Raw genomic sequence first — 25,893 nt, forward strand, 5'->3', positions numbered from 1 at the left:
CTTCTTTCTGTTTCTATACGAACATACAGCTTTACTTCAGTCTTATCACTTTCTTCCTTCTTCTCTTTCTTTCTTCTGCCCCTCTTTCTTTCATCCTTTGCCTCATGGAGACTCTGTGCTGCACGAGTGTAAGTATTTGTCTGTTTTGGGCTCGCTCTTTCCTCTGTGTTTCCCTGCCGCTCTGTTATAAAAGCACACGAAGAAAGAACCTGTTTTTTTATTACTGTGTTTGCAGACAAACAGCATACCTCAGCACCTCTCTCTCCCTCACGCTCTCTCTCTCTCTCAGCTAGGCAATGAATGCTCTTATTTATGTAACACAATCACTTTTTCCCACCTGTGTTAATGCAAAATCAAATCAAACCCTTTTCTGTTGCAAAACAATTTTGCTTCCCATCAGAAAACGTTTTGTATTCCTAAATGTATTTTGCCTGCCAGATGTACTAGACTGTGGTGACCAAGTGTTTATCTTGAAAAGCTTTTTTAAAACTGAGATCGGCAGAGCATGCATGCTTCGAAAAGTTTACAATAGGTACAGTATATACTTATAAGGATGGGGCAGAACAAACTTTAATTGAAACCCGTGTGTATGTCCATTATTTCACATGTCTTAAAGGAATAGTTCATCCAAAAATTCAAATGATGTCATCACAGAAAAGCCAGTGATAATAAATGATTTATTCCTTGTATTGTTTCTAGCATCAGCAGTAAGAAAAGGTCTATCAAATAATATTTGTTATCAGTTATAAGCAGCATGAAGAGGAAAACGAACCAGTAGGCTATCAGTGTTTATTAATGCATTTTGTTTTAGTCCTTTTATTTATTTGATTTCAGTTTATGTATATTAATGTTCAGTATATTAATGATAATCATAAATCTAACAATTGTTTTATTTTGCTTTGTTGTGAAACTGCAGTGCAGCTTTTGCCAGAGGGGAACTGGAATCCTCTGGTTAGGCCTTGTTTCCCTCTGAGGTTTTTCTTTCTCCAATGGAGTTTTGGGGGTTTTGGGCCGGGGGGCTGCTAGAATTTTATATATTTTATATATTGATATATTTCATTAATACTGCATATAGGATTTTATAGACCGTTTAATATTTGACCTGTGTTTCTCTCTCCCTTTCTTGGTTGTGAGGTTCCAGGTGATGGCCCCTGTGCGTGTGCGTGTTTGTTTCTATGTGTGTCTGTTTATGTTGGTGCGTGTTGTGTGGAGTGTTTTGTGTGTGTGTCTGAATCTTCGTGTCTGTCTTCTGTGTTTTCACCTTTTTTGTTTTTACTTGAATAACCTCATATGTTTTGCCTGTAGTCCATGTTTTCTTATACAGCTGCTTTGTAACAATGAAAAATAAACGGTTAAAGCGCTATATAAATAAAGTTGACTTGACTTGACTATATGTAGGCCTATTTTTATATTGTTTTTGAAATGCTTTGTTTATTGAAACAAAACTGCACACGTTTCCATTAACAGTAAAGTTTGACATTATAAACGTCAGATCAAGAGCAGGGTGCTGTTTGCCGAAATGGCCTGTAGGGACACTATAACCTCTCTGTTGTTTAAAGTTGGCGCAGTAATATTGAACAGTAATGCGTCCTGCAGACCTGGAACACCTTCATAGGTGTGCGTTTACTGAAAGTTATTGAATACCCAGAGAACGTTTGTCAACCAATCAGATTGAAGCATTCAACAGCCCCTTGGTATAAATCACAATTCATCAATAGAGAGATGTTATAGACAGGTCATGACCTTACATCAGCTGTAAAAATATATATTGCATCCTTTCAAGAGCACGATCAACCTTTTCTCAATAAATCTGTCATGCCACCGTTATTTGTTTCAGGCCTTTTAAACACGTCTTGCACACGTCTCACAGCACAAAGACTGGTCAGCCACAGTTTGTTCATGAGTGGAGCGAAAACAATCAGTTTTAAGACCAATAGGAAGGTTATGTGTCAATGTAGAGGTAATTGTCAAATTGGTTTTCTTCAAGATAATACCTGTGTGCAACAGGCTTGGGTCGGAAAAAAACCGAATTGAATTTTCTCGTCTAAATTTTTATTTTTCTGTATTAGTCCCTCTTCTTCATCGCTTTTGTATATGTTTTGAGTCTCAGTTAGCATCTGATGCTTTATGCTTTTTTCCACCTGTAATGATTAAAGAAACTCTTATCAAATCTTATAAAATGAAGTCCTGTATATTTTAAGTGTGCAAATGGCCTTGTAAGTACAGCACTGTATGTATGCTGCCAATGCAATACTTATAAATGAAATAATAAATATAGTCACCATGAAACGGAAGTTGCGATTGACTTATTTTCCATATCGTGATGTGTATCCGAGTGACACGGCTTCGGAAATTAGATAAAAATGTAGGGCGGGGCTTTATTTTGCCCTTCCCTTTTTGATTGGTTAGTTGGACCTGGAGGGGAGAGCTAAAAATGCCTGGCCATTGGACAGTCAGTATAGTCCCACCTCTTTATTGTTGCTGACCTCATGTGGTGGAGAGTTTTTGTTGAGAGGGCAGAGTTGCTTAATGTTTTTTATCAAAGATTACAAGTGCAAATGAATGCAAAAAAAATGATGGTGTGCCTGAATAAATCATTTATAATACAACGCCGCGTGAAACACTTGGAATTAACCGTTAAGAAACATATCCTTGCAGAACAAGAACAAAATAACAGTTAAAAAGTGATTAAAGTGTGGTGGACGTTCATTTTTGGTTCAAACGGATTGTTGGAATCATTTAGACATTTTTCTACGCAGTATGAAACTAAGTGCTCCAAAGCCAGTCTGTGGTAAATGCTTGAGGTTTGTTTTCGGTTATTGCGAACGCTGATAATGGCAGTATTTGTATGGGTCTCGTTCGTATTCGAACACATTTTTGTTGTTTCCCCCCGTGCGGCCTGTCAGAACTGTTACTGCCGCACAGTTTGGCACAGTAAGTGCTGTATCTTAATGCTTTTATCTGTGTGTTGCAGATGACGCCCAAGTCCAAGAGGAAGAGCATTCACAGTCGAATGCTGAGGCCGGTCTCCAGAGCGTTTGGTGAGTTGCATTGTGTCTCCGTAGTACAGCAATGTAATATTTCACTTCGGATATGACTGTAGATCCTTTGTCACCCAAGATGCACTTTTTATTGAAATGTGTGACTTTGTTGGGGCGATTCACATTTCACGTCTAAAATCGCGAGTCTCACTGCTTTCTCTTGTGGCCTAGAAAAACAGGACCGTCGCACCTAGTGCGCGTCGCTCCCTATTTGTGTTCCCCTGCCACTTGTCTACATTTAAAAAAACTAATTTTCGTGCGCAAAAGACACGAAATGTGAATCGCCCATTAGATGGTTCTCGCACTGATCAGAAAAAAAATGCATTGTTTTTACTGACCATTTGTTTTGACAATATTTAATTTAGGGAATGTATAGGAACCCTCTATGTTAAGTACACATAGGAGATCTGTATAATGCACGTAACTTATATAATACTACTATATAAATAAGAAAGAAACTTTGGAGAAGGTCTTCTACTTCATTCATAAACCTTATATTTCTTATAATGAATGTTTAAGTTTTACTTTTGCCATTATGTGACTTAAACTGTCATGTAAGTCATTCATTTTGATGATTGCTTTAGGCTGCTATTCCCTTTATTTGTTGACTGTTGTTGATCATTAAAAAAAGAAAATGACAAAAAATGTAATATGATTTAAAATGATAAGTAAGTTGTGCCTGTCTACACTGCTCCGTGGCTTTGTGTTCATCAGAGATGGAGTTCGACTTGGACAAGGCTCTTGAAGATGTGCCCATACACATAGAAGACCCTTCCCCACCTCCCAAGCTGGAAACAAAGCCATCTACAACTATGGCAGAACTCCCATCTGAGGAATGCAAGAAACTACAACACTACACCAAACTGCGGCCCAAGAGAAATAAAAAGACCAATTCCAGTAAAATTCCTGTGAGTCTAATTCCACGCAGTTCATATATATTTCGCTCATGCCAAACTTTCGTAAGTGCTTGTGTAAAAAACCTGAAACGTACAAATGTATAGATGTTGTTATGAGGAAGTGCGGTAGTCTCTCTGTAGAGCTCTCACAGAATGGACATTTATGGAAATGATCTTAATCACAAAAGACGTATTTTGGCTCGACAACTAGCTTTGGACTTTAGTTGTGTTTTAAAGGTTCTTGCATAACATTATTTGAGTTAATGTGGTTATGCCACTCCGGTGATTTGAGTCACAGGAAAACTGCTTTCCTGGAATCTAACCTCCTTATGAAACGTTTAACCATCTGTTAACATATAACATCCAAAAATCACTAGCATATAGTGTTATATATTTAGTTCATCTTTGTACTCGGATTATCCCAGATGTTTCCATTTCCAAATTTGTATTTCCACCCAGTGTAATGTCCTCCCTGGTTTTGCTTTAACTGGCCTAGAAATCATAGATGTGTTCAACTTAATGCAGTCCTGCAAAAAAATACAATAACAACAGAAGCCGCCTTAATTCTTTATTGCTTTAGTATTGCAGCTATAGTAAAACATTCAGTTGGATTAAAGTATTATCATTTTAAACATTTATTGAGATCCGTAAACAGCAGTTAAGGCATTAACATAAACCAGCAATGAACAATACTTTTACAGCGTTCATTAATCTAGGTTCATGTTAATTTTAGCATTTAGAAATACATTTTAAAGGTGTTTACGTTAAAAATGAATGCATAATAAACATAGATAACTGTATTGACATTAACTCGCTTTTAACAAAGACTAACAAATGCTGAAAAACTATATTGATTGTTTTTGAAATAGAAACTTTTTGTAAAGTGTTACCAGAATTTCTTTAATATATTGCGTCATCGTACGCTTAATAATTTTGCTGAAATATGTAGGGTATGAATGTTTAGTTAAGCCTTCATGAAAGATTGCAGTCGGCCATTTATTTCACGTTTACTCACGGGAGCTCAACCCTTACATTTCAGAAGTTTATTGGAATTGTTCTTTTCATTAATGGTCTTTTGCTTTCTGATCTTGCAGTCGCTCAGCGGCGCTCCACCTCAGGAGGGAGAGCAGAATGGCCTCATGGGAAGAGTGGATGAAGGCGTAGATGAGTTCTTCTCTAAAAGAGTCACCATAATAAACGATCACAAGTGAGTATCAGAACTACAACAAACTCCAAACAAACCCAACACGACGTATGTAGCTGAGTTTAGCACATGTGAGCAAGTAATACGCATTATGCACAATGTCCTTTAATAGTTTGTTTGACCTTGTGAAGTTGATTTGATTCCAATAATTGAAATGCACTCTCCACTGAGACTGGTTTTGTCCCCTTATAAGGTCGTCCCTAAAGAGAGCTGAGTCTCAAGACGGTGACAAGAAACGAGAATCTCGCAAGGGTGGCTTTCTCAACCTTATCAAGTCCCGTTCGAGTAAAGATAAAGACAAGGATAAAGAAAAAGACAAAGAGAAGAACCAGGCCTCCGCTGCAGCTCCGGCACCATCTCCGTCCCCAGCCCCGAGTCAGACGGCTCCTTTAGCCACAGAGGAGCCCTCGTCCCCCAAGGGCCCGGTCCGGAGCCCACCACCCGACACTAAAGTCAAATCCCAGACCCCACCCACAAACCACAGCAGCGGCTCGGAGCGATCCGAGGAGCCGAAAACACCGGACTCCGTGGACTCCGAGTTATCAGAGGGTAGTCCTCAGGGCAGCCGCAGGTACGGCGTGCAGGTTATGGGCAGTGGACTGCTGGCAGAAATGAAGGCCAAACAGGAGAAAAGAAGCCCCTTCAGCTCGCACAAGGTATGTGTACCGCTGGTGTAGATCCTTTTGAGTGCCTGTAAATACTTTGATCTCAAAGTGAAGCGGTGTCACTTTGAGATCTGGGTGAAGCGGTGTCTTTTGCTAAACTTCATTCTTTGGAGAACAACATTGATAAAGCAAAAATAATATGTTTTCCAACTCAAAAAATGGATATGAAGTTTCCAGAAATTAAAATCATTATTTATATGAATTGTAAGATTTATATTCAAAATAAATCATTCATTCACTATGTCTTGTTTTGCTCTGAATTTATATCACATAACTGGATTGAAAGGTTGCAATGTCTTTGTTGCATGTCGCCATTCATGCATGTTGAAACGGCACCACCAAGTGGTCATTACAGGCCATATTTTATGCTTCACTAACCCTTGCCAAACATTTAAACAGATTCACTGAACAAGCAAGATTGAAAATGCAGTCTGCTCAAAAAAGCAAATCTGTCATAATGACCACCCGTTAGAAAAATCAACACTCGGCTATATATTTCTAGGTAAGATGCCAGCGATGATATTAGCCGAACTTTTAACTCCACACCTTACACTTACTAAGCCAGCACTTATATAATGAATTTGAACCGTGTGTAGTTGCGTATCTGCACTTCAAAGTGAGCTAAATCTGACAACATGCCCCTTTGAGAGTGATTCTTACAGCATCGATCTAAAGCGTAATGTGCCTTCTTATGACAGTTTGCCCTTTTGATCAGACCCTGAATGTGGCTGTCCTTTTCAATAATACATGATAATCTCCAAAAGACACAAAGCTTTTGTTTATGGGTTAGGGTCTGAATTGTTCTTTGTAAAGATTCAAATGTTAAAAATTGGCTTTAAAGTTTACAGATTATGGAGTGTTAGTGATATTGATATAAGGCCTATATTTGTTTATTTCCCATAGTTGTTTATATTCATAAATGTTTGACTAATTGATCAATTTTGGTGTTTTTTCCAGGTGTCAGATTCATCGTCAAGCTCAGACAAGACAGATGGACCCTCCTCCGGTAAATGAAGTGTGCAGATGCTCAAATCTAAGTGATCTGGTTAAATACTCATGCCGCGTCCCTATTCGCATACTATCCGTCCTAAATAGTGTTCGAAAGTAGAATTAGTATTTCCCAAAATCGTAGTATGATTGACTCAAAGATGTTTTTAAGTCCTATATTATGATTCAATTCAAAGTACAGGTTCTACATACATGTTTATATAAGGGCTGTCGACATTGATTCAAAATCATATTTTTTATTCATGCAAATAATCCTTAATAATAACAAAGATCTATGCGGTGTGTTTCGAGAGATTATTTCAACAAGGATCTGTCACTCGCACTCAGTCGGACACCCAACAACATGCACATGCACACATCTCCAAGTTGAATTGCAAACAAAACAAAACAAATGTATTGTAATGTACGCTACTGCAAGGTTACATTCATTATACAGGGCGTTGTATTGTGTTGTGGTGAGTTGAGTAACCGTACATACTGACACACCCTAACCTTTCTCTCTAACTCTGTGTCTGTATCAGGAAAGGGACATAGTCCCGAGAGCCGCTCTTCAGCAATAACCAAACCTGAGGGGAGCGTCTCTCGTTGTTCTGGGGAAGGCAAGCCCGAGACTGCACTGAAACCCAGGGCTTCCACATCCACCACAACCCCCACAAGCCCCAAACCTGTACCGCAAGGCACCAAACCAACTCTAGCCGCACGACCGGCCATTGCCATGAAACCACGAACCAGCAGCGTCCGAAGCATAGGTAGGAAACCAGAATACGTATTTGAGTTTAATTCTATACAACTTGTAATAAAATGTCATTTTTCTTTATTATTGTGTACATTCTGTGATGTTATAAATCGTCATCTTTTCTGTCCGTTTCTCAGATGAGAGCTCTGATTCTCCCACCGGAGGCCCCAAAGGCCCAGGCCTGAGGAGGATGCCCTCGGAGAAAGAGGGACCCAGCAGTCCCTCACAGACCAGCAAAAACTCTGCTCAGGAAGGTAGATCTTACGCCACAATATGTGCAAATCTTCACTATTCACTATAGCATTTTTGTCTCAGCTAAGAATAACTTTTGTGCAAGTAAAATAAGTTCTTCAGAAAAGTTACGTTATGCATTTACTGTTACAATTCATTATTGAAGTGTTCATTGGCATATTCATTGTTTTCTTATATTTTTCTGTCAGTCATCATGGGATATATCATGGGAGCATATGAGTATATATACGTCATAGCACATCGACAGTCCTATCTACTTGAATGGGAAAAATCGCTGGTCACGATTAAACAGCATATTTCCGATCTGTTATTAAAAGCATTATAACTTTAATTTGCTAAGCTTAAATTGCGCTAAAAATCAAGGGAGTCCTCTGTCTTTACTGATTGACGATTGGCTCGTTTTACTGGAAGGCAGGACTTCCATCGCTAGAGCGGCCACATTGAGCGTTGCATTCCTCCCCATTCATTGTAACGCAGTGGTGCATCGCGTTGATATTAATATCTTTGGTAATATTCACAGAGTTCATGAAACCAATTTCATTTGTATCTTTAGTAGTGAATGGTGCCGTTTGCTTGGACTAAATGTTTGTCATACGTCTCCGCACTTTGCATTAATCACTATCCACCAGTCTTTGTCCAACAGCCATCACTGATTTCATTTTGTTCGCACACCTGACATGAAGATTTGCCGCATTTGCTCATATTGATCAATTGGAGAGGATATTCATATTTAAGCCCACTGGTCGAGATCTCAAGGCCCGTGTGCAAATTCAGTCTTAAGGGGATTGTAAACTCTTAAGCTCTGTAGCACTACCATGGCACCTTTAAGGATAGTTCACCCCAAGATTCTGCCGTCATTTACTCACCGACAAGTTGTTCCAAACCCGTACACAAAGAACGATATTTGGGAGAGTGTGAGCAGCTGACAGTTCTGGGGTCACCATATTTAGAGGTTTGGAACAACTTGATGGTTATTCATGACCATTTTGGGTGGTCTATCCCTTTAACGGTTCACTAAGAGCTGCCTGCGTAACATCCATTGCTCACATTCATTGCTAAAAACGGCCCGCCCATCTCTGACCCCTCACAGACATTAGCGTGTTTGAAGCCGACTCTGAGCTGGACAAAAGCCTATCAGCCTCCAGAGCTCGATCGGCGCAGCAGCGTTCAGAGGACGAGAGTCACGAGGAGCACAGCACACCTCTCACCAGGCCCGGTCAGACCTCTCACCACATCACATGTCTTTATTTTGGTGCATGTCACGTACTGTGAATCTTGTGCATTTTTTGGACTGAATGCCACCTGAATGACAAATATGACTCAACATGCAGGAGTCAGACAGATGTAAATGGGGTGTCATTTAGAACAAAAAAGGCTACTTTGTTTCAGTGTCTCATTTTTAAAAGGAACAGTTCATCCAAACGGCAAATCAATGATAGAGAAGCATACAAATGAGATATGAGAGGTTTGGTGGAGAGGACGATATTCGGAAAATTCAGGTTCAATTTTATAGATTGCCATTTTTGGGTGAACTATCCCTTGTATGTGTTGTGTGCACTGTTTGTGTTCTTCTTTGTGTCTAAGCGTTTCCATCGGTTCATCCCCCCCCCAAAATTCTCTCATATCAGATTCATGATTCCTACGACTAGTTTGCAGCTTAGACAGCGAGCGAATCACTTTTAACCATGACTGCCCGGTAGTAGTGATCCATATACTTCCTTTTGGAATAGGGATGACGGCCTAAGTTGGCTTTACCCATTTTAAACCACTTCTGTTTGAAGCTGTATGAATTATGTATGAGATGTATGTTGGTCTTTCTCAATCCATGGATGGTACTGTACTCATTATTGTTCTACCTGTCTCCACTCTTCAGTCAGGATGTCCACGGCGACCGACCCCTCCCAGAAATCCAGTCGGCTGAACTCGGAAGAAAGCGGCTGTAAGAGCAAAAGCACGCCAGCCAACGGCGGCAAATCTGCCGAATCTGGGGAAGAGGCCGACAAAGACTTTATTTTTACCTAAGAATTAAAGACCGCCTCACCGTGCATCTCGTCTCATCTTGCAAATGCAAACCTCTCAATATTTGGCCACCTTTCCTAACTGTAGCATACCAGGAAGCGTGTACGGGTCGGGAGTCGTCAAATTCTCGTGTGCATGCTTGCATGCTTATCTCTCTCTCTCTCTCTCTCTCTCTCTCTCTCTCAAAGAAAGATGGGTGTTCTATACGACGTGTCTTGCTTTAGGAGGAGACTTTGTTGCATTATAATACGTTGAGTAATAAGTGAGCACCAGGGCTCGAGCACTGTTAGACTACACGCGTGTGCGCTCTCACTGTGTTAGAATAACCCTTTACTCTTAAAGCAGCAGGGAATCTCTGGAGTCATTCTTTTGTGTCCATTAAACCCGTATGCCTTAGTCACGCATTTCTTATTCTGGGGTTTGAAAACAAAACCGTGGAGACACAATGACTATTCTGTGTTTAAGTTACCTTTGTTTCAGGTTCAGTCAACATTCCTAAATCTGGTGGCTTTTCTTTCTTTATTTGTTGATGTCTGTTATCCGAGTTCGTTCCGTTTCTACGTGATTTAAGTGCTCGTCTTCTATTTCTTTCACTGCTCCGCACACAACGTACACTGGCGCAACTTCCTTCTGTTTTTATCTCGTAACCAATCCGATTTTATTAACTTTGCAAGAAAGCCTTTTTTCTCTGTGTCACATGTCTGATATGCATGAGGAGAAGCGTCTGTGTGTGTGTTTGTATGTTTGAGAGAGAGCACGCTTTTATGATAGAAATGCGCGCGTGTGTGTGTGTGTGTGTGTGTGTATGTATGTACATTATACTCTATATGTTGGTTTCAAGGACGGAGAAAACCTTGACTAAACTGCACTGCTAATAATGATTTTTCAATGAAATCGGTTTAGTCTAGGACTAAACCAAATTTGTGTTACACAAGAAAATCAATTGAGGTATAAAGTATTTGATTTTGAAATGTTAACAGTTAATATATGTCTATATATGTGTGTATGCACACACATGCGGTATGTATGTGTACACGGGTTACACAGTCTATCGGTATGGTACTAATCGCACTGCTGAATAAGTCGCTGTCTTTTTATTATTATGACGACTGACGATTGGTGCCGCTTTTTAATCGACACAACCGGCTCTTCCTCCTAAATCGGAATGTACATTTTGTTGATACAGTATGATGCTTGGCAGTTTCTAATCATTTTGTTAATGCACACTGCTGGGCACTTTGAATTCATATTTTCTTTATGGGAAAGGGCAACTTTGATGAAAAGATTCATGTAAGTAATCAGTGTTGATCCGATTAAATCTTGTATTTCTTTAATAGTGTGTCTTCCCCTGGGCAGCAGTCTTCGACTCTTTCTTTGTTCATCATGCAGTATTTACTACATTAGCTGGATTTGGGGGGTTAACCATGCGAGTTAACTCTTTAAAGTTTTCCACTTACATGTTCCATTTGATCGTGATGGACGTTTCATTATTGTGTCTATTTATGTCAGTTCAATTAAAACTGATTTTACTACATTTAACTTGCCTGTTTGGATTTATTTTGTGGGGAGTATATTACCTTGCGTACTGTGATCACTTTATATACTGAATGGTAAACTGAACAATTCATCAGAATTGTAGCCGGTCTGCTTTTAAACCTTGCGCCGTCCTCACACATACAGCAAAATGGTTGTAACAGTTCGTTCTTAAGCATTATTTGATTTTATGTGGACCGGTTACCCTTCAGGGTTGTTATAACAAAATTTCATCAAAACAAAAATGAATATTAATACTCTGTAAGCCGAAGACTGAAATGATTAATAAATGAATAATGAACTGTAAATACGTAAAAACTTAAACTGACATGAAATGAAGTAGATCTATATAGAGATATAACAATTATTGCATGCATGAGAAAGTGGCAAAAGCACATTCCAAAATAAATAATGAACATAAGAATAAAAATATCAATATTAAAGCACATTTGAATAAAACTACATTATGTTTAAGATCTCAATTTAGAAGCTCGCCGTGGAAAGAATCCTTTGGGAAGGGCATGCCTACCACACCATATAATGCAAAATGCTACATATTAATGCATATTTCAAGAGTAAATCTTTTTTGTTTTCCTATCAAGTGTTCGCAAAGTGGTATTATTGCATATAAGATCAAATTAGCATAACAAAAAGCTTTGTTGAATCTCTGCTGTCTAAATATAAAACATACAAAAACTCAACAGGAGGATGAATTTTGTATGTTCTTTTATTATTAATACGTGATGAACATGCATCCGAAAATCTCGAGGTTGAACAGTTGAGCCTGTACACCAGTCGGCGCTGCTTTGTTTCAAATGAGCAAAGCACAATCAAACACGAATGGTTTATGACATAATGATTGCAATGCGAATTGAGTAATGACAAACAACTAAACCCTTTCTATTCTCTCTATACTGCAGTGTTCGACGGGAGCATGTACCGAAATAATCATTTAAATTAAGGTAATAGTTGCGAGCGCTTCGGTGCCATTATCGTGCCAGCAGATGGCGCTAAGGACAGTCCTGCTGTTGATATATATATATATGTATATATAACCTTGTGTATGAAATGCATATCTATTATTTACTTTTAACCCCTTACTCAACTTTGAACTGCTGAAGCTGTGTCTAATGTATAGTTCTGTAAAGTACTTTAATATAGTGATGTGCTTGTCCCTGTGTTTATTTCATTTTTTATTGAATGTAAAGTTACAGATAAAAAGCACCATTTCCACATTACTTAAATATATAGGTTTGCGTCACAACATTTGCATTGTTTGAGCATATCAGTGACATTAGAGGTTTGAAAGAGGAGGAGTTTCTCTTATATTGAGTCAGAGGAAAGAGGACACATCTACAGTCTCTCTCTCTCTCTCTCTCTCTCTCTCTCTCACTCACTCTCTCTCTCTGAGCAGGTCCAGCAGTTGTCCCCTCTCACTCTCTCTGTATCACTGTACCTTCTTTTATTTGCCAACATGAACTGCGCTTTTGACAATATAGATGCTGCTGGTTTCCTACAGATCTGGCAACACTTTGATGCTGATGGTGAGAACAAAATATTTCCATTCTGCTTTCAGTTATTTACAGTTTCACTACAATGCATTCAGTATATTCCCGTTTATGATCTTAACTTTTTGACAGATAATGGCTACATTGAAGGGAAAGAGCTGGATGACTTTTTCCGACACATGCTGAAAAAATTAGGGCCAGAGGTACGTGAAGAAAAGAGCCTTGAGTTCAACTTCTGTGTGGTATTTAAACATCGTGTAAATTAAAACGAAGGTTTTAACAAAGTAGTGAAGAGGTGATAAAACATACAACAGATTATGTGAGCTTTATCAGGTAAATAAATATGTTTGTCAGACATCCATAATGATCATAAGATGTCATCAATGAGTCATTATGAAGCTTAAACTAATACTTTGCAACTTAGTAACATTAAATGGTTTTAATTTCACAACATTTATTTCTAATAAAGTCTTTTATCACTTTGTCACGACATAATTATAGCCATTGAGCAAAGAGGTCCATCATATGTATTTATTGTACTGTATCCAGTGAGGTCATCGGTGCTGTTTACACACTGGGCTCTGTCCCCTCTCTTCACCTGATACACATGAAGACTGTTTGTTTTTTAACGCCGTGGGTAACTGGTTTAGATGAAAACACTTACAGAGCTCTGGTAAACCTCAGGGTAAAACAATACGGTTTGGAGTGGATTCATTTATCCTCAGTTACAGTAACATTTAAACCTGCTGAACCTTCAGGTTATACTTTAGTTTAGTGACATACATAGATGTATGCTTGTTGAAACAAAAAAGCAAACAACCTTATGAATTGAAACAATAGGAAGTCTTTTGTTATAGATTTCTTGAATTCCATTTTTTGCGCAGTTGATATTTTTGGTGACCCCTTCCTACAAAGTAGCATACTTTTGCTTAATGCTTTGAAAGGTAAAGTACATTTGTAAGTATAGAGTACATGATGATAGTTTTGTATCGCTGAATGTTTGCTGACTTTAGGTTTGAACTTCCTAAAACAGTTTCATTTGTTCACACAAAATGTATGTTCTTATTTAAAGAATGAAACTGTCAGTCATTTAATGCGAAGCCACAGTTTGGTTGAAACAGAAACATTTTCTTTTTTTTTGCAGAAACTGCTTGCTATGGTAAATATGTGTCTCCTGTGTTTTTGAGAACTCCGAAACCCGTGCAACAGCATAGACATTTGATTTTCAGGAAATTGTGGTTAGCCGTGTTCTTTGCATCGCTGATCATGAAACCAAATCTGTAATTCAGACCTGAACGGTGGAGTTTATAATCTACAAAGGTTGCGCAGAATTGTGATTGCAGGTTTAAAGTGGATGAACATAATGAATAAAGAAGGTGCCAGATGCTCTATTGATGCACAGGTGTTCCCCGTCCAATGGCTTTGCTGAGTGACGTTGGGATGTTTAATGAGAGGTAAATGATGGAAGGGTGGTCAAGGTAACAGGTTTGTTTTCTCTCCTCAGGATAAAATAACAGGGGAGAGGGTGCAGGAGATAAAGAAGAGGTTTATGTCCGCGTATGACCTCACAGCTGATGGACGCTTGCAGATCCAGGAGGTACATGTTGTTTACTTTCAGAAGGATCGTTGTAGAATAAAATGCTTCAAAATGCAATCCCTTAGTGTTTATAAAACAAGTTACAGCTTGAAACTTATAAAGGGGAAACTTAATGAAATATAATATAATGGTGTTATATAGTACATGCCCCCACATTTTAGCAATGCTGTAGTCTTTTTGTCGTGCTTTCTCATTGCTGCAAGCTATTCTGTTTACTTTTGCTCATTCTGTGTGAAATAGAAGCGGCTGTGTGGTTTCCGTCCGCTGCTGCATCAGACACCTCAACCACTTTTAAGATGTTAAAGGAAGTGTTATTTGACTTCTCGTGTTGAAAGGGTTCTTTGGCTTCCCTTACTGCAAACCGCTTATATCAAAAACCTTGTTTGCAGAGGATGTAAGCATATTGATCTTAAGAAAAAGCTCTTAAGATTTTAATGTCGCCACGATAACGCCACTGACTAGCAAGACCACGGTGATATAAAAACTAAAGGCTTAATCTGAACAGATTAGATACCGTGAAGAATTTTGGAAACCCAACAACATTGGCCCCTATTGACTTCCATTGTATGAACACTAGGAAATGAAAACCGCTAAAACATATCTCAAAATATCTTCTTTTGTGTCATATACAGGTTTTGTATTTTTGGGTGAACTGTCCCTTTACATCAACAGGACTGAACTGATATTTTACTGTAGGAAGGTCTGTCTGCAGTCTGTTCACTGTAAACCTCAGATAGGGCACTGAAGTTATACATTTCCTGCAAGTGTGTTTTTCATACACTTTGCAAAACCTCTTTGTTGGTCTTCTTCCGTTTCACAATTTTAAAGAAATGTGTCCTCATTTTTAACACCCTAAAGGTTTGAATAACTAAATGCACTTAAAGTATAGAATAGGTGGCGTGTTAGGTGGGTTTCTTGCGTAACGTGTTTTTACGTTTTTATTTCAGTGTTTATTTATCATTCCCTAATCACATTCTGGAGGAAAATAGCATTGAATTCATATTTATCAAGCTTTTAACTTGTTTTGCCTTTAGGCCTCCAGGCTATGCACACATTAACGGTGCGGTAACCATATGACCTGATCCCATTCTGTGACAAGAGAACTCTATTCATGCATCTGAAAGCTCATTACACATATGTTAACCGAGTTAGAAAAACAACATGCACATTATGAGCCACCCACCTTTTATCAAAACGCTTTGCTAATAGCAGACTAAATGGCGTGACTTTAAAGATGCCGGATTGCAGATGAGTTGCGGTTATATACGGTATATCGATTGTTGCAGTAAGTGCTTTTTAGTCTAGATATGTTGATCATGTGTTTTCTAATGTTTTGTTAGTGGCCGTCAGTCATCGATAAGAGTTGGGCTTTTTTGCCGTCGAGCGTGAATAACGGTCGCTTAGCAACGGCAGACGCCAGGACAGCCCAAGCTCCCGAGCGCTTTGAAAAAAGAGAAAGTGCCGTACATTTTCCATGCGTTTTTAGACACAGAATTTATATTTGAACACGTATCTGGATGAAAGCGGGTACTTACCTTGAAAATATTATGGTGTCTTTTTATGGCGTTTGCCCAAAAATTAAAATTCCGTCAACATGTACTCACACTTTTGTCATTTTAAGCTTGTATGGTTTTCTTCTGCAAACACAAAAGAAGATATTTTGAAGAATGTTTGTAACCAACGGTGGTACCCATTTACTCGTATCAGCTTTGTTTCTACACAATAGAAGTAAATAGGTGGCACCTTTGTTCGGTAACCAACATTCTTAAAAATATTGGTCACACAGGTCAAACAAAATAATAAGTCATACTGGTCTGAAATGACAAGAGGGAGTAAAGGATGAAAGAATTTTCCATTTTGGGTAAACTTTTGGTTAAAGCAAACCATTCATTTAGTTTTTGTCAAAGATGAAAACTCTTATCACTCTCATTTTTTTTTTGCAGAAGAAAGACATATGACATATTGAATAAAATATTGACACATGATCAACCCAACGCTCATTTTATTAATCTACTAAAGGTGTAATGCATCCTTGTTATGAATCATGAATCAACGTTGATTGCATTTTTTGTTCATGTGGATAGCAGTCCAGCGTTCACAGAGCGGTGTTCTTTTATAGCTCCAGCTGCGAGTTATGGCCCGCTTGGGTTGCCCCCGTGTTGAAACATGCTGTGATTGCTGTCCATTAGAGAAATGAGCTGAACAGCAAACACAATTAAGAAATAAGGACACTACACTTGGATAGACAGGCACTTATGACTGTGTGTGTGTGTGTGCCTGTTGTTCCGAGTATGTTTGGGTTGTGACTTTGCTCTCGATTCACCCTGCCAAGATGCCAGGCAATTCTACATTAACCTTGACAGAAGCAAGATGAGATGGCAATTTCCCATATTAGAAAAGAGGCTCATGCCGAGGAATAACAAGTACGTGAAGGACATGGAAACAACACTAAATTACATTGATAGGGTGTGCTTCAACTAGGGATGCACCGATACCGTTTCTTAAAGACAGAGTACAAGTACCAATGCCTGTACCTTTTCACAACACAGTTAGACCAATAAAAATATGTGTGTTTTTCACAAACATTTCGCAAATTCCACAACAAATTTCTCAGTTATGTCACCTGAGGTATCGGTCTTTGGTATCGGTGCATTTTTTACGAGTACGAGTACATGAGCTTTGTTTCGTGCCCTATACCGGTGCATTCCTAGCTTCGACTATTGACCAGAATATGGCATTGGGTGTTTTTGTCATGCTAGTAAGCAACCCCCCAGAATGCTTTCAAAGTACAATCTAAAAAGCAGTTTAGTAACAAAATAGCAATGCCCTTTCAACCCACAAGACCCTAGCATTGGGGCTGGCATTTATCAAAGAACACTTCTCTTCTCTCCAGGCCGTAATATCCACACTTCAGACATTAGAATTTGTTCGCATGACATCATTCTGCGTTCATTGTACGATTTGGTTCGTATGATTTGATCCTTAAAGGAGATCAAAACAGATAAAAGCTTTAAGAATCCTTTCGATGTCGTCATGCAGCATATGGGTCCGCAAAAACATTAGCTAACATAACCACATTGCATTAAGGGAGTAATTTACTTTTATGAGTTGAGACAGAACCCATTCCGGTATAACAACAAATCATTGCGTCTGTCTGTCTTTGTGTGTTTTTTAGCTAGCCAACATGATCCTGCCGGAGGATGAGAACTTCCTCCTTATCTTCCGCAGAGAGGCGCCGCTAGATAACAGTGTGGACTTTATGAAGGTAAACTTTCACTTTACATTGTCACTCTCTAGTTTCACTTTTCGTATGTGACACAAAATACATAAACTAATATTTAAAGGGAAAGAAAACGTAAAATCATTTTGTCGCACGAAAAAAGAGATGGTAATATGGTAATATTGCATAGAAGTCATATAGTTTGATTATTTAAAATGACCACATATAATGCACATAAAATCCTTGCTGTTGAATTTGACATTATTATATTTCATATTACTCCAATTGTTATCGGCTATAGAAGGGAAGACATATACACCTACAGTAGGATGGCAAGAGGCGTAAATGTCATTTTTGGGTGAACTTTTCCTTTAATGTTACTGTTAATACCGTACATCATCATTACATCTGGACACTAAAATGAAAAAAAACAGTATACTGTCCAAATAATTTAAAATAATTATTTGTACATAATTTAAAAAAGAAATCCATTATCTCTAGGTTATAGATTGCGATGACAAGTAATTTATCAAAACAGCTAAACTAATGCTGTCCGAGTGTTAAAAGTGCTTTGATGTTTCTCACCGTAGATCTGGAGGAAATATGACGCTGACAGCAGTGGTTACATATCAGCTCTGGAGCTAAAGGTAAATGCACACACGGTTCATGGGTAGATGAACACCATCTCGACTTTAACAATCATTAATCCTACAAAATCTGAAAGTGTGTTTAACTGAGCTCACTTGAAGTTGATAATGTTATGCCGGCTCATGCTCCTTTCCAACGTTTCAATGGAAAGCACAGAGGCGGCTGTCTGCTTCCAATGACCTTCATTACTGTGTCAATACACTTACACACAGCCCTGCGAGATACGAACCATCCATTTAGCACGGATCACTTACAGCAATTTGTTAAAGGGGCAAACACATTTACACCTGTATATTCACACAAATCTGAGAATATCGCAGAGCACAGTTTTATATCAAATAATCCGATATTAAATATCTAATTGTGGGGTTTTTAAATATAAATCAAAATATGAAATACTTTTATTTCTAAACCAGGGTTTCTTGAAGGACCTGTTTTTCCAGCACAAAAAGAATATTCTCTCCAGCAAGCTGGATGAATACACTGATACGATGGTAACTATATTTTATCTTCTTCATTTCTCCGTTAACCTTTTATTTATTATTTGTTTAAATAAATCCTGTAGAATGATCTTCTCCTTCTTGTTGTTGCTCAGTCCCGTGCATGATCGTTGACTACAGTTCATGTGTGCTTTTATTATTTCGGGTGTGTTACAAATCCTATTGTAAGAATGTATGAACACTTGTTTCTACAGCTATAGTGTCAAAACAGGCATTTGTGATACCGCAAGGGTTCTCGGTGTTGGGCGGCTTGTGTGTTTTTTTTTAGTGACATTTATGCATATTGATCACAGGCCATTAACATTTCAAACACACAGCTTGACACATTCAGCGCCTTTAATTTTTACTACAGCGATGCAAATCGACTACATGATCAATGCACTGTGAATGTCTCACACCTGTACAGTAAATATGTAAAAAAGAACAATCATCTACAGTTTTTGTACCACTTTTCTCTTTCTACATTTTATTAATTTATTATACCATCGCAACATTTCATAACACAGACACAACACCATGATTCTCCATTAAATTTGAACTGCGTACATGCAAACATTTCAGACAAAGCACAAAATTACAATACATTTTATTTTTCATCTGATTGTGATACATTAACAAAGTTAAAAAATCTGCAAAAATAAAGCAACCTCGCCTCACTGCGTATATAGGCTACATTTATTTAAACAAACAAAAATGCCCGTTGTAATCTGTAATATCTGTAATGTTATGTGATCATTCACTCACCGTCATATTCCAAACGCTCCTGAATTTATTTCCTTTGCAAAGCACAAGAGAAAAATGTTTGCTTTTTGAGTAGTGTTTCTGTATGTAAGTGAATGGTGACTTTGTCAGTCCGTAACATTCTTCCTAACATCCGAGAGAAAGTCCATACACTGATGCCTGAATGAATGAGGCATTTATATAGCGCTTTATTGTTGTAGGTGCTTTACAATCATATGAGGGGGTCTCTCCTCACCCACCACCAGTATGATCCTTCAGTACCGCAGGGTGACAGTTTCAGGTCCACAGTTTGTTTTTTGTTTTCTGTTTTAATGCAAATACAACACTATAAAAATGTGGCCAAAAAACATTTAAAATGACCTTTTGCCCATCAGCTGCCACATTGCAGTGGTGTAGGCTTCACTGACATATAAAAAATAATAGATGAATAAAATAACAATTGACTTTAAGCTCTAAATCTAAAATGACAGAGCTGAAGAAGTTAATGACATCTCGCACGGTAGATAACAGTAAAGTTATATTTATCATCAGTCAACATCAAATCTTAGAAACGGTTGAAAAAGGAACCTTGGTTAAAGGCCTTTAGCCACAATAGAGGTTCTAAAAAGAACTTCTAACAGTATACCAGATAACAACGGGTTTACTTATATAATATAAGTTCAACTTTGAACCTTTTTGATTATTACAAGTTCATATTTGAACTTTAAAGTTATTTTTCTAACTCTAAAGAGTCAATCTCTTAAGAGTGTATGTCATCCCAAATCCCTCGAATCCAAACAGCTCAATAGAAATATGTGTTCTTGTAATACAACAGTACACAATCCCTTGTGTTTCTCCTTTCGGAGATCTGCGAAAGTAAATGACATCTCTGTTATAACTCATCCATGCTAGACAGTGAATCAGGAGATTAAGAGAAGGTGTCTGATCTCAACAAGCCGGCCGGGTCTTTTTATTATCTCAGAGAGTGACAACTGTGCAGAAAATGACTTATTTAGTTCTTATTGTTTGTTTGTTTATTTTATTTCTATAGCACATTTCAAACAACCATTATTTAACATGATCTTAAAGGAAAACCAAAATTAAACTTCTGTCATCGTTTATCATGCTCCTGTCATTTCAAACCTGTCAGACTTTCTTTCTTCTGCAGAACACAAAAGAAGATATTTTACAGAATGTTGATAACCGAAAAACAACGGTAACCATTCACTTCTATTGTATGCACACAAAATGGGTACCGCTGTTTTTTGTTTATCAACATTCTTCAAAATATATTTTGTGCTCTGCAGAAGACAGAAGGTCATATAGGTTAAAAATGACATGAGAGTGAGTAAATGATGACAGAATTCTATTTATGGGTGAACGGTCACTTTTATGTGACTTACAGGTATTAGTAACATGACTTATTAGTACGCATGCTTATTCATATTGTAGGAATGCTTATCGCTGCAGTAGGTTATTATTGACTTTAAATACTTCAGGCTTGACACAAGTTAAACATATTTTAATTGATTGTTTTCTCTCTCGAAGATGAACATTTTTGACAAAAACAAAGATGGCAGATTGGATCTGAATGACCTGGCAAGGTGAAGTGTAATTGTATTGAGAACACTTGTTTTGTGCATGTGAAGGTGCTTAGACCTGGAGGGGTTTTTATTGGGAAGAAATTAAAACAGTGGTACAGTGTTAACATCTTGAGTTACCATAAACACCATGGCACTACTTGGTTTTAACTGAGAATTTTCACAAAGAAACTCACTTTCTGAATCCTCAAGTCTTAAAGTCCCCCTGTGGTCAATAATTGTGTCCATTAAAACTAATCTTTGACCAAAGTATTTAAATGTTTTTTAATGTGAAAATACAATTTCCTGCCTTAAAATAGCTTGAATGTAACGCTAAGCCTCAGCTTCATTAATATACGCAGATTCATGAATATTCAATTTAGCCCCGCTAAGTTTTATGAATACAATAATCAGCAATGGTTTAAAATAGTTTATTTGCACATGGTTTGTCTTAAAGCACATTTCACCACAGGGGTCTTTACATTAAAAATGCAGTCATATCTGAACAGTTTGTTGATGTGTATCTTCTGTTCAGGATCTTGGCTCTTCAGGAGAACTTCATGTTGCAGTTCAAAATGGACGTCAGTGTTTAAACTTCTTCGTTTCCTTGTTTGTTACTCCTAAATGCAATAATCATCTTCAGACCATTGCATACGTTGCAGACTATGTCAATTTCCTCTCCTCCCATAGGCCAGCAGTCAAGGGGAGAGAAAGAGAGACTTTGAGAAGATCTTTTCCCACTATGATGTTGTAAGAACTCTTTCTGTTGTTAGATTAAGTGATCAAGTCACACATTTTGTGAGGTTGTGCCATTGTTAGTGAGTGCAACATAATCTTATATCTGTCAGTAAAAACAAAGTTATCGAATAAAGATGACTTAAAAGAAGGCAAAAGAAGATTCATCTTTTGTTCTAGAGTAAGACTGGAGCTCTTGAAGGACCAGAGGTGGATGGCTTTGTCAAAGACATGATGGAGCTTGTCAAGGTGAGTAAATAGATCAAGATTTGGAATGTAATTGAACAAGTTATATTGTAATGACCTTTACATTAACACACATAACATACAGTATTATAATAACGTGCATTCTAAAAAATACTGGGTTATTTTCAACCCAGCGTTTGGACAAAAACATCGTACTGGCAACCATTCAACAGTTTGGTTTGGGCACGTACAGTACCAGCTTTTCTTCAGAAAAACGTAAAACACTTCAAAGCATTGTTATTATAAATGAGTTTGTGTCTTTGAATATCTCAGCCCAGCATCAGTGGAGTAGATCTGGACAAATTTCGTGAAGTCCTGCTGCATCACTGTGATGTTAATCAAGATGGAAAGATCCAGAAGAGCGAGCTGGCCTTGTGTCTGGGGCTGAAGATGAAACAATAGTCTACATAGGGCACACTAAACCTCTCCCATGACTTTGACTACAATGACTACATTTTCAAAACTGTAAGCAAGATTAATGTGTCTGTTTCCATGATGTTATTGTGAAAACAGTTATTTAAAGTGATGTAATACTTTAGAATTATCTGCACGTAAAAGGAATTTCAACTGGTTCTATGTTAAGAATTAAAGCATAGAAACAAACTTCGACTTGGTTACTTGTCATGAATTTGCCTCAAACTTCATGGTTCATTTGTAAAAAGCCCTTTCGTCTTCGGATGATTTCAAATTATATTTGAAGGAAATCGTTTTTCCAACTTGCTTTTATAAAGCGAATGTTCATCAGCTGTCAGTGTGTCAGGGGTTTACAGCGTGTCCTTCTGACGCTGGATCAGTTCTATTAATTCCTGCTATTCTGTTACAGTCCTGCCTTTGGCAAACAGATGCTCAGCTCGTGTGTTTAGGTGTTTTGTTTGGAAATTGTTGAAGTATGGTAGTTATTCATACATTTGTGTTATGCACTTAAATCCATAACAAATTTACATTTACTCATTTAGCAGACGCTTTTATCCAAATATCCAAAATTCAGCACACGATCCAATACAAAAACAGTGCTTTTCTTTGATAGACCTCATTCACGACTTAATAAATAGAAGCTGACTCATAATACATTTAAAACTCACTCAAGGACAGTGACCTGCAGGGGTACAGAAGAAAGAACATTTCCGTGACACTGTGTGAGTTGTCAGAGCTCGTCTCTATAGAAACCCACGGCCATCAGGGTGGATGGATTTACAGTCTAACTGAAGTGGGCAGCAGGTGAACCAGGGAATGATGCAGTTACCCGAGGTGCAAAACAAATTTAAATGTGTGAGATGTTTCCCGTATCTATTGCAATAAAGGTCAAAATGACTCGGGGGGGGGGGGGGGGGGGTTTCAATGAAACGTGGAGTAAACAGCTGTTTGATCCACAGCCAAAGAACATAAACATGTTTACATTTTAAATGAGCTCCTGTTTGCACCTGGGTGAAGCTCATGAAAACGTGAATAACTCATGTGCATTTCATTCCTAGATAAAAGAACACAGAGGCCTGTTTGAAGAAAATAAATCTGAAAATGTCTATAATCCAGATATTTTACGCATTGTTTTGTAATTTAATAAATGAGGCTAGCACATGTAGGCCTATAATAAGACCAGTTTGTGTGTGCGTGCATGCGTGCATGCGTGCGTGTGTTATGGTAATGAATATTAGGGGGAGGATGTGTTCTTATTTAGCACAACAGGTGTCAAGATTATTCATTAAACAGTGATAAACTTGTGAAAGTTGCATTACTAATTCATAGTGTGTTTGTGTGTTTTGTGTGTGTCTGTGAATTTAACAGGCACGTCTTTCAGTTTGTTTTGTTATAAGCAAAGGGTAAACCGTAATGCCATGCTAAAATATAAATTAAACATTATTAAACTAAAACATTATTGTGTGCATTATATCGAGGAAAAAAATATAATTTTGTAACATTTGGATAATATTCAGTCTCAAAAACAAGCACATAAAGGCATACAAGAATGTAATGTCCGATATTTTCGGATCTTTTCAAAATGTTAACCATGGATAATCTAAATGTAGGCGTATGGAGCCCACTCCATCCTTCTAACTGGAGTGATAATGAAATGAAGGACATTAGAAATCCTGTTGCTTTGTCACAATGTCCCATGTGTGTTAATAAATGAGTCCGTCCGCCGCGGTTAATAAACACATTGCTTTTCAGCTAGTGCTTCCTTCAATGAGGAGGTGATTATAAAATAATGCTTCTGTCCAGAGAGGCCTGCTGAGCTCTGATAGCAGTGTTTGTTATCCAGATACACTTCTTAGGATGAGGTAGATGTGGCTTCAACATATCATTTGAGCTTTAATGCCATGTAATGCGAAGTGACGGAAAACCTTTTTCAGATCAAGCCTTTATTGCAATTTGTTAAACAGCACATTATTGTGAGAAGTATCGCAAAGACAAATGTGGATAATGTAAGACTTTATTACGCAATGTTTATTCTCTGAGGACCTCTGCTGGTACGAATGATATTCGATTGTGAACTCTTAACTAGATGTGTGGTAAATAAAGCAATTCAATTATATGAATAAACATTAGGGACAAAGTAAATTATGAAAAAAAAACGTCCAATTTCTAAAACTTTCTAATACGTGATAACCATTTTATGTAATCTAGCCTGTGCCGCTATTATAGTCAAGGTAAAGTCCGCTTTACGGGTTGCAGATTAAAAATTCTTACACTATCCATAGAGATCCCACCAGTGCAGGGGAAGGTCTAGAAAATGATGTTTGGGGTGGCCATATACGCACAGAATAAATAAGGACTGTTTTGTGTTGAGCTTGAGTAGGCTACGGTGTTATACACTGGAAAAGGTTGAATTTATATTTCTGGTCTGGGCTGTCAATACTAATAAATGAACACTATCTAATACACCATCGTGGGTAAAAAATAGACAAACCCACAACTGTTGGGTTAAAGCCCCAGAAAATGTTTGACCCAACACTGGGTTAAAACAACTTTGGCTTGAAACAAACAACCATTGGTTAATTTATAACAAAACGGTTGAGGTTGTCCATTTTTAACCAAATTCTGGATTGAACTAAATCAACATTTGTTAGGGTGTAACATGAAAATCCCTTTGGTTGAAGAGTAACGGTATGCCTTTAAATCCCATTGATGGACGTCATCTGAGCAGTGAAGACCGTATGCTGTCCACTAGATATAAATCCATCCAGCTTCTCTATTCTTCTTTTTTCTTTAAAGCCGTTTATGACCAATGAAAGCATACATTTCACAGAGGTGTAAAGAGCACCTGAAAACCATACTCGAGTAAAAGTACAAATACCTTGCAGTGAAAATTACTCCATTACAAGTTACAAGTCAAGTCAATTCCAAAACGACTCGAGGAAAAGTCTTAAAATATCTGATTTGAACAGTATACTTGAGTATTTTACTCACACTGAATGTAGGCTCAAAGCAGCTCTCAACACTTAAGAGACATCTCAGTGAAACACAAGGAACAGTTGATTCGTGAGGAAAGCAATCGCATCAAACTGAACACCAAGGTCAACCTCGACATCACCCAAGTCTCAGTTAAACTCAAGTGCTCATGAGGAAATCAATATCCTTCAAACATGTCCCAGTAAAACGGATAGATGTTAAGTAAAAAATGACAAAAGTCAAAGCACTTTTGGCACTCTAGATATGCTGGTTTTGGGCTGTTGGAGTCATGTACACTTTACACATAAAAACACAGCGATGTCAACTACCTGATAATGCACCCGTGTTCGCATAAAGAAGCCATGTTGACAAGTTTCAGTAAGTAAAGGCAAAAATGC

At 37.9% G+C, this 25,893-nt stretch overlaps 2 protein-coding genes across 2 annotated transcripts in view; both read left to right on the plus strand.

Moving 5' to 3' along the window:
- The window catches only part of LOC306901350 (F-actin-uncapping protein LRRC16A-like), a gene marked incomplete at its 5' end in the record, with an annotated part of 48,363 nt that extends 37,008 nt beyond the window's left edge, over window positions 1-11,355 (plus strand). Inside the window, 9 exons of the mRNA XM_079469031.1 lie at window positions 2,975-3,041; window positions 3,756-3,949; window positions 5,032-5,144; window positions 5,335-5,797; window positions 6,764-6,812; window positions 7,336-7,563; window positions 7,688-7,804; window positions 8,893-9,018; window positions 9,676-11,355. Coding sequence (XP_079325157.1) covers window positions 2,975-3,041; window positions 3,756-3,949; window positions 5,032-5,144; window positions 5,335-5,797; window positions 6,764-6,812; window positions 7,336-7,563; window positions 7,688-7,804; window positions 8,893-9,018; window positions 9,676-9,824 — 1,506 coding nt within the window. The 3' untranslated portion in view covers window positions 9,825-11,355. The remainder of the gene's footprint in view (window positions 1-2,974; window positions 3,042-3,755; window positions 3,950-5,031; window positions 5,145-5,334; window positions 5,798-6,763; window positions 6,813-7,335; window positions 7,564-7,687; window positions 7,805-8,892; window positions 9,019-9,675) is intronic.
- A 1,326-nt stretch (window positions 11,356-12,681) lies between these two features.
- On the plus strand, window positions 12,682-22,716 carry scgn (secretagogin, EF-hand calcium binding protein). Its single transcript, XM_079469077.1, has 11 exons — window positions 12,682-12,898; window positions 12,995-13,065; window positions 14,367-14,459; window positions 17,635-17,724; window positions 18,270-18,326; window positions 18,744-18,821; window positions 21,096-21,151; window positions 21,663-21,708; window positions 21,818-21,877; window positions 22,043-22,111; window positions 22,382-22,716. Exons 1-11 carry the CDS (start codon window positions 12,829-12,831, stop codon window positions 22,508-22,510), a joined length of 819 nt encoding a protein of 272 aa, XP_079325203.1. The 5' UTR covers window positions 12,682-12,828; the 3' UTR covers window positions 22,511-22,716.
- Window positions 22,717-25,893: the final 3,177 nt, after the last annotated feature.

This window comes from Barbatula barbatula (genome assembly GCF_947034865.1).
Source record: "Barbatula barbatula genome assembly, chromosome: 12".
In the NCBI taxonomy this organism is placed as follows: Eukaryota; Metazoa; Chordata; class Actinopteri; order Cypriniformes; family Nemacheilidae; genus Barbatula; species Barbatula barbatula.